This window comes from Crinia signifera, chromosome 6 (assembly GCF_055691185.1).
Source record: "Crinia signifera chromosome 6, ASM5569118v1, whole genome shotgun sequence".
Lineage (NCBI taxonomy): Eukaryota > Metazoa > Chordata > Amphibia > Anura > Myobatrachidae > Crinia > Crinia signifera.
The window spans coordinates 66,400,937-66,414,349 of NC_139222.1; the positions used below are offsets into that span (position 1 = coordinate 66,400,937).

At 42.1% G+C, this 13,413-nt stretch overlaps 1 protein-coding gene across 1 annotated transcript in view; it reads right to left on the reverse strand.

Moving 5' to 3' along the window:
- Positions 1-13,019, reverse strand: part of PLAU (plasminogen activator, urokinase) — a 39,700-nt gene extending 26,681 nt beyond the window's left edge. The window contains exons 1-11 of the mRNA XM_083146196.1: positions 12,910-13,019; positions 10,503-10,578; positions 10,385-10,415; positions 8,924-9,028; positions 8,314-8,488; positions 7,405-7,505; positions 6,454-6,649; positions 5,538-5,689; positions 4,669-4,809; positions 4,401-4,549; positions 3,882-4,046 (exon numbers count right to left, since the gene is read on the reverse strand). Of these exons, the coding sequence (XP_083002322.1) occupies positions 3,882-4,046; positions 4,401-4,549; positions 4,669-4,809; positions 5,538-5,689; positions 6,454-6,649; positions 7,405-7,505; positions 8,314-8,488; positions 8,924-9,028; positions 10,385-10,415; positions 10,503-10,559 (1,272 nt within the window). The 5' untranslated portion in view covers positions 10,560-10,578; positions 12,910-13,019. The remainder of the gene's footprint in view (positions 1-3,881; positions 4,047-4,400; positions 4,550-4,668; positions 4,810-5,537; positions 5,690-6,453; positions 6,650-7,404; positions 7,506-8,313; positions 8,489-8,923; positions 9,029-10,384; positions 10,416-10,502; positions 10,579-12,909) is intronic.
- Positions 13,020-13,413: the final 394 nt, after the last annotated feature.

The window sequence follows — 13,413 nt, forward strand, 5'->3', positions numbered from 1 at the left end:
TAGGGTACCTATACTTTAATAGATCTTGACACTGTACTGGACACATCAAATGACATCATGTACAAAACACATGGATATTCATAAAAGTTTATTAACATAAAATAATAACAATTGACAATAAAAAAAAAATAGTACAAATAAACATTTTGAACAATACATTTAGGATTGCTGAAGGGACCAGCCCATAAGAAATCATATGCAGGTAAACAAGGCACATAATGTCGGTCATTAAAAGGTTGCCATCTGCCCTTACAGATATATTATAAGATTATGTATTCTGAGGCAGAGTGGGGCACATTTGTAGTTATGGAACTTGCACCTTGTTACTAGATAAAACAAGTATTGTAAACCAGCAACACTACAGATAATGTGATCATGTGATCTTGGCATTTGTCTTATCTTCTGTCTTTGCATACCTAGTACACACTGGGTTACAGTACTGCATTTAAGCTGTTCTGCTGTTGCTGTTTGGTTAAATACATTCATTAGTAATATTAACTGTTACCTAAAACACAAAGGGTGAAATTTAATAGGATGAGAGATTCAGAAAGTGAGAGATTTGGTAAGAAATCTCCAGGGTTTTTTTAAGCGGCAATCATTTACACAGCAAAACCAGTTTGATTTGGAAGTGTAAATGATTGCTGCTTTAAAAAAAAAAAAAAATTCACCCACAATGCGTCTTTTATTAGCTGATAGTGTGAGTTGCAATACAGTTGATATACCAGTAGGGATAAACAAATGCATATTGATTTGGGAACATAGAGGAATGGATTAAGGTGTGGAAACATACTTTTTCTACTGCAAATGTTGTATAATTGATGAGTGGTACATTGCTAACCCAGAATACAAAATGACTTTGGAGATATAATATAAGATGAACTGAAGGTAAGCTAGCAATGACTTTATGCCCTTTGCCCCGACACACCCTCCCTCCCAACATTTAGTAAAAAGCCAGGTCAGATGGCCCTCTATGTAACATACGTTTATTAATAACATCAATGAAGTGCATATAAATGTCAGGGCAGGAAGAATCTTTGTACAAAATGCAAATATTTGCCATTTCTATGCTTTTAACTTGTGTAAGGTTTGCAACTTTTTCTATTTCCGTGTCTGACATGCTCCAGTGCAGTTAAAAACAACTTTCATTTCCGTAATACAGGTATCACATTGTAAATTCAATAAAAGGCATTGGAGTTTGGATGAATAACATAACAACATTCTATTTTCCCACTTAATGTTTAAAAAAACACAAAATGAACACACTTATAAACTCAACAAAAACCATATATACTGTAATGTAATTGTAAAACCAATGTAATTACTAAATCTATGCATTAAATACCAGTGTGTATTGCTAATCTTTTATGAAAGCTGTTGCTGAGTGCCTCCTCCACAAAAGGGCACCATAGAGCAACTTGTAGAATAACATGTATATCCACTAATAAATCATAATAGTAAAATGTAAACAAATCACCTCTATAGCGTTGCTGATTTAAAATACAAAAATAACATTTATGTAAACAACAATGTTCCTTCCACAGAAATAAATATATATATATATTTTAAATAATTATATAAATTATTAAACTTCTAAATAATTTACTGATTATGTATGTACAAAGTTCATGCCACCTTGACTAGTGGATACACCCTTATGAGGACTTGTTCAGTAAACAGCGTTTAGCCGTATCAAACCTCTTAATTTTTGAAGAAAATTACATCTAATTGCCATTTACAGTGAACATTTTCTTAATAGTCACTGGTAAAAAGCTATTCTTTGAAATGCTCAAGACACTCACTAAGGACTTCAAAAAAGTCACCTGACTAACATACTGATTATATGACCAATGTGTTCTAAGTACATTGTTCCAGGGCAAGCAGTGAATGGGGAATTCGTATGCTAGCTACACACGTGATATCATAGGCAACATCAGGAAAAAATGGCGATATCTGTGAGATGTGTTCTCCACAAAGTAGCCAGGGCTTATATTGGTACACAAGGTCAGAAGGCGGCAGCTACTGGATACATGTCTATCATCTTGCAATTGCAAGCCCCACTGACCCAGAAATAATTTTGCATGCCAGTCCGAGTTTTATTTGGCACACCACATGTATGGCAAAGCTGCACATTCATTATTACATGCATGGTCACCATCTCAAAAACTTTACCCTGAGGGGATGTATCAGACCATCTAAAGCTGGGTACACATATGTACAATTTCATTTTTCTTGCGACCGTTCGATCGACCGAATACACGTTCGGCCGTCCAAAACATACGACCGTTCTGCGCGTACACATATGTACAATTTTACTTGCGACGTCCGATGTACTCCCGTCCAAACAATCGCAAGAAGAAGTATATGAGAGACCCTGTAACCCTTTGCCTGCTGTTTTAACTAATGTGTGTTTAATGCCTCACTGCCCAACACTTTAGAGGCATCACTTTAAGACATTAATCAATGTTGAAGTTTTAATAGTGTGTTATGGTGCCCTGCAAAGAGCTTCCAGCACACTCTATTAAAACTTCAACATTGATTAATGTCTTAAAGTGATGCCTCTAAAGTGTTGGGCAGTGAGGCATTAAACACACATTAGTTAAAACAGCAGGCAAAGGGTTACAGGGTCTCTCATAATGCAGCATACCACCGTGCTTTGTCAAACTGTCAAGCATATCGATCGAACGTGCGTACACACTTCACTTTTGTTCCGATATGGAGCCGTCCTGTCGGATGAAATATTAAGCAGCAAAGAACCTTCGACCGACCGACCGTGGACGGCCAAGAGCGTTTTTGGCCGTTTATCGATCGCACAGCAGCAATTGGGACAGCGTACACACCTATACAATCGAACGTCCGTTTGCCCCCAGATTGGAAGAACGGCCCGACGATTGTATATATGTGTACCTAGCTTTAAGAGGACAGGTGGCATTGCCCATAGCAGCCAATCAAATTCAATCTATCAGCTCATTAAATATACATCATACATGATAGCAAGAAGCTGATATGGGTAACTTCTCAATGTATCATCTTTGGAAAGTTAGCTACATCATCCTCCTATGAATGGTAGCACTTATGTATCTCCAACTTCATTGACAGCATGTTTATAGTTTTCTTGGTACAGTTAAGGGGTTCAACATGGATTCAGTGCAAATAAATTAATAACTTCATTTATAAGGGAAATATGTTATTGACGAACACAGTAATGTAAGCCCGTGGTGTGAAACTCGTGGCCATCCAGCTGTTGTGGAACTACACGTCCCAGCATGCCCTGCCACAGTTTTAGCAATCCATTATATAAAATCTGTGGCAGGGCATGCTGGGACATGTAGTTACACAACAGCTGGAGGGCCATGAGTTTGACACCACTGATGTAAGCTATACCCAATTTAGGCTGCTAGGTGTATTGAGCCTGAGGGATAACAGTATGGACAGCACAGAGAACACATCTAGGACTTAGCAGCACATAAATCCTATTTATCCCAATAAGAGACTATGCACTATTTTCTCTGCCTGTGTTCTGCAATGTCCTGTATTCCGTGCAAAGCCTATACGTACATTACACTCCATTCATAAACTCAGGGTAGAAAACTCATGTGCACAATCTTACATCATACGTGCATGTACACACTATTACTAAGTATGTAGTAATAAACAGCAAAAAAATAAAAGCTGGAACTACATTTGCAGCGTGTCATATCTTACAAACACACGCTGTCCGTTCTTAACAAACTACTAGACAGGATTGGCTGCCGGAGTGAGCCCAAGAGGTTTCCCTTCTCTCCTTTACCTTCCCTTTAATCTGAGCTGTTGATCAGACTATATGCTCATTTTGGAATGATGTTATTTCTCACATTAATCGGTTCAGCAATCTTATTTCTCACATTGCTAGTTTCGGCCATGTTCTCCTGTATCCAGTAGATGTAGTTTGTGATTCGGGTGTACACTCCAGGTTTGTTCTCCTTGGCACATTCCTCCCCCCAGCTAATTATACCATATAGCACCATTTGCCCATTGTACTGGCAGGTCAGAGGGCCACCGGAATCTCCCTAAAAAGAAAGGAATTCAAATAAATCATTAGAAAAATGTTAATATGACAAAAGACCAGTTTGTGCACTCACTTGCAATACATTCACTCATGAGTTCAGATAACCACTAGGGGGCAGTCATTGTTTAGGAAAGACTCATTGGGGTATATTTTAAGATGGTAGTTCTATCGAAGATGAGATGTTGCATACAGCAACCAATCAGAACCTACTTATTTATTTAATACCTTCTAAAAGATAATAGAATCGGTTTGGTTGCCCATAGCAACATCCCATGCCATATTCAATAGAACTCCCATCTTAGTAAATAAACCCCATTAGGTCCAAACAGTTTTCTCATTATTGTCATCAGCTCACCTTGCAAGCATCCACTTTCCACTCTGGATGTCCAGCACAAAACATATTGCTGTTAATCAGTTTCCCATAGTATTGCTGTGACTGGCACACATCCTGGGAGATGAGCTGAACAGATGTGGACTTCAGTGTCTGAGAGAACGTAATACTATCTGGAGGAAGGAGAAATAAAGGCAAGTAAGCCCTGGCAGAGCACTGACTAAACATACATTTCTATATACTAGAGTAGACGGTACAATATTAATAAGTCGGAAATAGTGTATACATTTACCATATGCCTCCTTTCCAAATCCAGCAATCTCACAGGGTGTTCCGTCCTTAATCCTCATGTCAACTGATGGCAAACAGGCGGTCTGTACAGAACTGGTCATCATGGCACATTGTCCGGATGCAGAACGTATCTTTATTAGTGCTATAAGAAAAAGTTCTGGGCGTTAATAGCAGGACAGGAAAACCTATTTGGCAGTACTCAGGGGCACTTCGGTGAAGTGATAAAGTGTCTGGTTTTTATCACGACCAATCAGCTCCTACCTATGAAGTTACGGGCTTGGTTTGAAAAATGACAGGTAGTAGCTGATTGTCCGGTGATAAAAACCAGACACTTTACCACTTCACCAAGCTTAATAAATCTACCCCTCAATGCCTTATACAAGCTTTCACAGCTCGCACGGTCAGAATTCAACTACCCACCCCCCCCCTGCACACGCCGTTTTCACATCTTTACAGCACCGTGGAAACGGCGTGTGCGGCCACCAAAATACTTAGGCTCACGGCTAAATTCAGTGGGCTCCCTGCATTAGCTGCGAGCCTTGCTGTTAGGGAGAATCCTCTGATAGCAAGGATTCTCCAGGGACGTTAAATAAGGTGAGCAGCTGGCATCGGGGTTAAACGCAAGGATTGCTTGTTTTCGATGATCCTTGCCTTTAAACCCCCTCGCCAGCCGCATTGACTACAGCCTATACTCTTGCGAAAGAAAGCACTTGTTTCATAGAAAACAATACCTTTTTACATATATGTACTCTACGTACACTAAACATTTGTATGCTGGCCATTTTTTCTACTTGAACTAATTAAGAAAGGACCTTGCAATTTGTTGCTGCTTTTTTCCCATCACTAAGTCTTTGTTTTCGAATCTCTTACCAATATCATTGTCGAGTGCGTTTGTCCTCTCAGTGTAATGTTGGTGACGGATTATTTTCTCCACCTCAAATCTCTGTTCCCTGTGCTCATTTGTCTCGTCAATGTTTGATTTTCCCAGGATGACCACATAATCCTTGGGCTCTGGAAATTCACTAAATAGAACACAAACATCAAAGGTCAAACAGGGTTGCAAGTCATAAGGCCCCCATACACTGTGCGATTTGGGCCCGATTGATGGATCGGGCAGTGAAATCGGCCCAAATCGTATGTGCAGACATCCCATCCGACCCGATGTGCGGTCCTGTGCGCATCAGGTCGGGGTCGGGAGGTCAGACGGGCTGCACATAAGATTCAGTAAATCTTATGTGCAGCCTGGAGGCGGGCAAGGGACACGACGTATAGGAAGCTGGCAGCTGAGCGGGGCGGGCTGAAGCAAGAAGCCGGGCTGGAGAGGCAGTGGGCGCACTGACCTGGGCCATGATCGCCGCAAGCAGAGAGCCGGGCGGGGGAGGCAGTGGGCTGGGTGGTGAACGCCGCAATAGGTACCAGAGACCGGGTAGCATAGGGGAAGCCGGACAGCAGCGGGCGCACATAGAAATGAATGGACAGTCAGTGATTGGCTAAGAGCTCTCTCAGTCAGAGAGCTCTCAGCCAATCACTGGCTGTCCATTCATTTCTATGTGTTTTTTTTCTATGTGTCCGCTGCTGCCCGGCTTCGCCTACGCTACCCGCTAATCTGATCCCCTTGCCGCCCAGTGCGCAAACTGTCTCTCTGCTTGCAGCCCCCCCACCCCGCTCTGCTCACGGCTCCCTCTGCCTGCAGCTCCCTGGGGACTGCATGCGACAAATCTGAATTTTGTTTTCCCCCAGTTATTATCTGTGTGCTGATTAGACAGAATGCTGCAAGGCCACCTACCTGTCTGGGAAGCAGTGGGCTGCAGTAAGCACCCAGCAAGGGTGAATGAGACTTGCTCCACACTGGAAGTACTGCTGCTGTCTGTTTCTCCTGTTCACCTGGTACAAGGTGGCTAGCCATGGCTGCGATTCAATAGGATTGCTGCTTCCCCCAACTATTTTATACATTCTGTGCTGACGACGTCCACAGGAGGATTCTGTATCATAAAAAGTAAGTATGGTCATCCTGGTGCATTCACAAAAATACAAATATGGCGGTAATACTAAAAAGCCTAACCTCCTGCGATATGGCCATTATGTCAATAGAACTCGCTGAATTCCCATTTGACTATTGCTCTCTGCGGCAGTATGGGACACTGGATTGTACAGTCAACAGTGACCTCCAAAATCCAAAGCGCAGTAACAAGGAACTTATCACATGACATTTTGGGGGTTATTCTGTTTGACACGCATCGCTGCGTGACATTTTTTCACCCGCCACTCGTAAATGCCGCCACCCCCTTTCGCAGGCCTTCACATTAACATCCATTCACAGTCTATAGGGAAATACCGTCATCATTTGATGTCACTGACCATCGAATGATGTGGAGGGTAAACGCAAAACGACACTTAGGTGTATTCCTGAGGGGAAAATGGTGGGCAGCTAACATCCCCCCCCCCCCCCCCTGGCCGCAATGGGTGAGTCCGTGCGCTTGTGCATACACATGCTCAGAAATGTGCATGCACAAATAATAAACACCGCGCTCAGATGCAAATTATCATAGGAGCACACAAACCAGAACCAAACCCCTTTGACTGTAGCATGCATTGTTTCATACATGCAGTATATCTTAAACACCACTAGATGGAGACATTGTACTGAAAAACTGAAGTATGCATGGTATTTTTGGCATATGATCCACATTTGTATTTTGCAACAGGTTGTGAATTATTTGTTATACTGTGCACCCACCTGTGGTTACTTCGTCACATTTCGGCAGCTGGCAAAACATGCTTACGATGCCGGATGGTCCCATAAAGTAGCACCATGGTCTGAGACCATTGTTTGGGTTCCTGTTAGGGGAAAATGTTTATCGTTACAACCCTTAGAGGATACATTGTTCATAGATTATGTTGAGATCAAGCCATATAAGTCTATTGGAAAAAGAGAAGGATCTGAGAGAGAAAAGAGAATGGATATACAGTATAGGTGTTTCTGTACTGTGGTGTAACAGCTGCAGAATGAGGTATGCTATGACTTGTAGAATTGTGGAAGGCCAGTTAATTGCTTATTACATCTTTAATGAGGCTGGTAGGTTAGCTAAGGTAGGTTAACAAATCCTTATTTGTGTGTGGATTCCGGGGGTTATTCTGGTTCACTTGCAAAGGCACAATCACTCTCTAATGGACAAAACCATATGCACTGACGGTGGGGCAGATGTAACGTGCAGAGAGTGGGACAGATTCTCTAAGCTTCAAAAGTGATAAAATGGAGAGTGATAAACCGCCAGCCAATCAGCTCCTGTCTGACATTTTTCAAACACAGTCTGTGACATGGCAGGTAGGAGCTGATTGGCTGTCTGTTTATCACTCTCCATTTTATCACTTTTGAAGCTTAGAGAATCTAGCCCAGTGTTAGATTTGTGTGTTTTATTGTTTCTGTGCAGGGTAAATAGTGGCTGCTTTATTTTTACACTGCAATATAGATATAAGTTTGAAGTACACCCCCCACCCTAATCAAACTCTCTCTGCACATGTTACATCAGCCCCACCTGCAGTGCACATAGTTTTGTCCATTCAAGAGTGATTGTGCCTTTGCGACTGAACCAGTCTAACCCCCTCAGCTAGAACTCAACTCCGTAGCAAGTAATAGGTGAATTACCTGCAGTAGTTGTGCTTCCCCAGTCCAAGCTTTAGTGCATCCTTCATTTGAGCATTAAAGTAATGATTTCTTAAGAGTGGAGAATCCCAATGCAGACAATCAGAGTTGCTGCCGGATTTGGATGCTGTACCACGGTAATCACGGCCAGTGTCTTTGTAGCACTTGGATCTCAAATCTGGAAAAGATATTGTATCAGAAACATACCAAGCATATTCAAATTACATAGTGAATATAGCTAAAGTCGGGAGTTATATCCCATGCCATACAATTCCAGATACACAACAGCAAGTAAACAAAGTCACAATGACACATCTCACAGCCTTGCGCCCTAAGTGCAACTGCAAAAGCCAAGATACACAGAGACTCTGCGGTATATTTTCTAAAGTGCAGGTTTGCAGGAGTAGAGTTGTTCCCCACATAGAAACCAGATTCTGGTTATTATCTTCTAGAAGGTGCTAGATAAATTATAAGTGGAATCTGATTGGTTGTTATGGGAAGAATCTCCTCTTCCGCAAATCCTCCACTTCTGCAAATCCCGTACTTTAGTAAATATAATCCTCTATGTTTCTGTTTGAGCTGTGCACTGTTAGCATGTTTGTTGGTAACATACCTGTTTCACAGTGCACTCCAGTGTACCCTATAGGGCAGACACATCTGAAATATTTTTTGTTGATTCTGGAATAGGCACAACTTCCTCCATGCAAGCAGACACATTCTGTGGAGAGTGAAAAGAAACTGTAAACATAAACACATAAAAACACTCACAAAACAATGCAATAGAAAACTAAATAAAGCAAAAGACTTCCAAATGTAGCGTAAAGCAGGGTACACACTGTACGATGTGCAAACAATATAATAATTTCCCTGGAACCCTCGGTCAAATGAAATAGCGTGTACACACAGGCCCTTATTCAGATCTGATTGCAGTACAAATTTGTTTTGAAAATGGGCAAAACCACATGCACTGCAGTTGGGGCAGATGTAACATGTGCAGAAGAGTTAGATTTGTGCGAGTTATTTTGTTTCTGTGCAGGGTCAATACTGGCTGCATTATTTTTACACTGCAATTTAGATTTCAGTTTCAACACACCCCACCCAAATCTAACTCTCTCTGCACATGTTACATCTGCCCCACCTGCAGTGCACATGGTTTTGCCAATTTTCCAAACAAATTTGTACTGCAATCAGGTCTGAATAAAGGCCACTGTGCTATCTTCCAAACAACCAAAAAGTGGCCATGCCCAGGAGTATAGCTGTCATTGACAATATCTACAGATTTAGCTGCTTGTATGGACTACAGAGAATGTCACTGACCCACGGGAATACGCATATAGGCCCTCATTCTGGTTGACTCGCAAAGATGCGGATTTCGCAGCCTTGTGAGACAACCAAACGCTGCCCACACAACCGTCCATCCACCCACCGCATGCCAAGTTTCCCCGCACACATGCGAATGTATGTTTTGCATAATCAACCATTTGCAGCTTGCGTGAGGGGACGAAATCATTCGATGGTCGCTGTCCATCGAATGATTTCTACAGCGCTGCAAATCTAAGTCACTCTCTAGTGATTAAGGTTTGTGACACCCATGTACAGGAAGAGGGGAGGGCATCTGACATCTGGTGATCTCAGCTGCCACCCCCGCCGCACCCAAATCATGGCCGCACCATGTCCTCTGCCCTCACTGCTCCGTGCGAACGGGACAGCAAATAATCAATTACGCCCACTAGGAAATGCTTATGCGCAGTACCAGCGAGAGGAGTAGAATGAGGGCCATAGTGTGTACACATTATATGATGTGACCGATTCATCGTTACAGATCGCTACATAATGATAAATTGTCCATATCCTATAGCGTGTAGCCAGCTGTACATTTATCATATTTATCTTTTACATGAATGCTGCTTATATAATACAATCTCAGCTCTAAGTTTTAATTGACTAAAGTAGTCTGTTGTTATAATCTTCTTTAACAAACATACATAGCACTGAAACTTTGTGCACAACACACATGCTGAGAGCGACACATTTACTCCATTGCATTTGTAAGATTCATGCAGACAGTTCATACCTTCTTGCGCCTTTGCTTTTTTGTGGGGTTTCTAAAAGAGAAAAAAGTTTGTTTCATTAGATCTATATTATATATAGTACCAGAACATAGTGTAACATAAACAGCGATAATAACATACCGATTCCAGTCCTGTAAGAAGCACCAACAGAATAGCTGAGGCGAGGATGAACTTCATCTCTATAGTACGCCGTTTTCTAAAATAAAAATCACAAAATGAGATCTTACCATTTAAAAAGTTTAATAAAAAATATGTTTATTGAAAAATGTATTTTTCTAGAAGAGCTCAGTAACACATACAGCATAGACATGTGCCCAGAGGGCTGTAGTTTCTACATACCTGTTTGTGTAGATCAGGCATGTCCAAACTGTGGCCCTCCAGCTGTTGTGGAACTACACATTCCAGCATGCCTTGCCATAGTTTTAGCATTCCTTAATAGCAAAACTGTGGCAAGGCATGATGGAACTTGTAGTTTCACAACAGCTGGAGGGCCATAGTTTGGACATGCCTGGTGTAGATTATACAAACATTTAAAGGTATTCAATCTGTGCCGTTATTTCAGAAAGTCGGAAAGATCTGCACTTTTTCGACAATTCTCACTGAATTTACATTCGACCTATTCAATTTCAGTGCTGATTTTTCGTCGGTCGAAAAAAATTGACACTGTTGAAAAAAAATGTATTGCCAAAAAAACTCGCCAATCCACATGTTTCGTTCAAAAACGTGGACATTTTCGTCTCTTTTCCCTATCTTCAGATTCTCTTTTCAGATTCCACTTTAAATAAAGTTGAATCTGTGGTAGCAGAAAAGCCATCCAAAAACACCCACATTGAATAGGTATGTCGGAATTGAATACCCCCCATAGTGCACACATATTCCGCAGCGCTTTATAGAGAATAGTTCAGTTCTTCGTATTAATCTCTGTCCCAGTGGAGCTTACAATCTATTTCCCAATTACATGGACATACACGCAACGCAAGGGATAATTTATTAATGTAAAATGACAATTAACCTGCAGAAATATTTCTTGGGAGCCCATACAAAACCCACGCAGAATACCACACTGGTTGGAATAAAAACCTTGACTGCACTACTACTGCGAGGCAGCTCAGCTATCCAATGCACCATGCTTCCCCAGTCTACTTGTACAGTATGTCTCAAAAAAAAGGTAAACAGGAAGTCTAGTATAAATCAGAGCTGCCAGTACTTATCACGCCACATTTAAATACTGTCAAATCTACTTCACAGTAAATAAGGGGACTATGTAAAAACCGGACCGGACTAAACCCCGGACTGCCGGACAGGACATCAAAATCTGCAGTCCGGAGCTTATAGGGTCCGGTCCGGGGGTGTCCTGTCGGGGGGTGTCTTGTCCAGGGGGGTCCCTGTGATAGCTATCACCAGGGACATGGGGAAGGGGTGATTACAGCCTCCCTGTGTGGTCCGGACCGTCCGGTTTTTGCTACATGACCGGACCATGCAGGGAGGCTTTTTTCTCCCTCTGCTCCTCTCCCTGGTGACAGGTGTCACAGGCAGCCCCCCCGGACAGGACACCCCCCGGACCGGAGGCTACAAGCTCCAAAATGCAGAGTTTGATGTCTGGTCCGGCGGTCCGGGGGTTTTGTCCTAGTCCGGTTTTCACCCATACCCGTAAATAAGAGAAGTACAGGTATTGCCAAACTATTATATCAGCCTGCAGGATACATATTTTGCTTTATTCAGCGCAATTTCAAACCCTACACTTACAGTATTCAGAATGAACAATATAAAATGTTGATTGTAGCATTGGAGCTACTATCATTTCGATATCCCCTCACTAAGCAATTATCTATCAGGCGTATCAGACTGCAGTATCAGATGTACTGTATACCCAGAAATCAGCATAGAAGGCAGAAGACAAATATGGGACCATTTTGTCATAATATACCAGTAATGCCAATGTCCCTCAGATAAACAACAACAAATTATTGTTGTTATTATTTTAATATAGTAGGCTGTAAAAAACAACAACCATAATCTCAGTTGTTCTAGCTCCAGGCATTGTGGGTGATATTGCGTTCCATCATTTTTGCTGGTAAAAACAAGTAACCACATCAAGTAGCATATAATAATTATGCAATAAGCAGTAAATAGATGTTAATTACAATAATTTGTGCTGTAATGGGTAAAAAAAATGCAAATGTAGGCAGATAAATAGGAAACACATTAGCATTTGTAACTGGCATCCTCCTCCCAAAAGAAAAACTAATAATATGACCAATTAAAGTAAGAATATCGCATCTGTACTACTGAAAAGCAGTATTTCTAGGGAAATCGATTGTACGATTATTGTCACCATCATCAGATATATTGCACATGATGCACACAGTTCCTAGCCCGTGCATTCATATTCATAGATGGTGCATTTGCAGCGCTGCTGTCTATTGTGCCCACAGAGACTTCTCATTCGTGCTTGCAGTAGCTATAATGCAATCTTACTTAGGGAATATATACTTTTATATGCAGGAATCCTACAGATGTCACTCACCAGTACGGGTAATAATCCCAGAGAGTGTTTGCACACTGATGCTTTATTATGTATCTCTGCAGCTGCCTGTCACACTGATCCCCTGTCCTGCAGCAGCCGGGACTGTGCCTTATAAAAGGCAGCTCTGCTCCCTGATTGGCTGGCTCTGTGCCCCGGGCGTGGCCGCTGTATGCAGAGGCTGCGCCGCAGCAGCCGCATCATCCTGTATATCGGTGATGGGAGCAGTGACTCAAGCACCGGGGGATTCACACGGGTTTCGTAGGAGTGGATCAAATTAACCCCAGGTGCGCCGGAGAGAGCAGCAGGAAATCCGGAACACTTGCTATAATTATTACATATTAGGAGTACCCCGTGTAACCATGAGTCTCTCAACTTAATATTCAACCTACTGAATATGCCATGTACGTACAGGATGTAAGAAATCGGTGAAGGGGGGGGTGGGGTGGTGGTGGTGGTCAGAAAAGCTCAGTCTCTGCGATGCCACTTTCACCCAAGAAATACCCC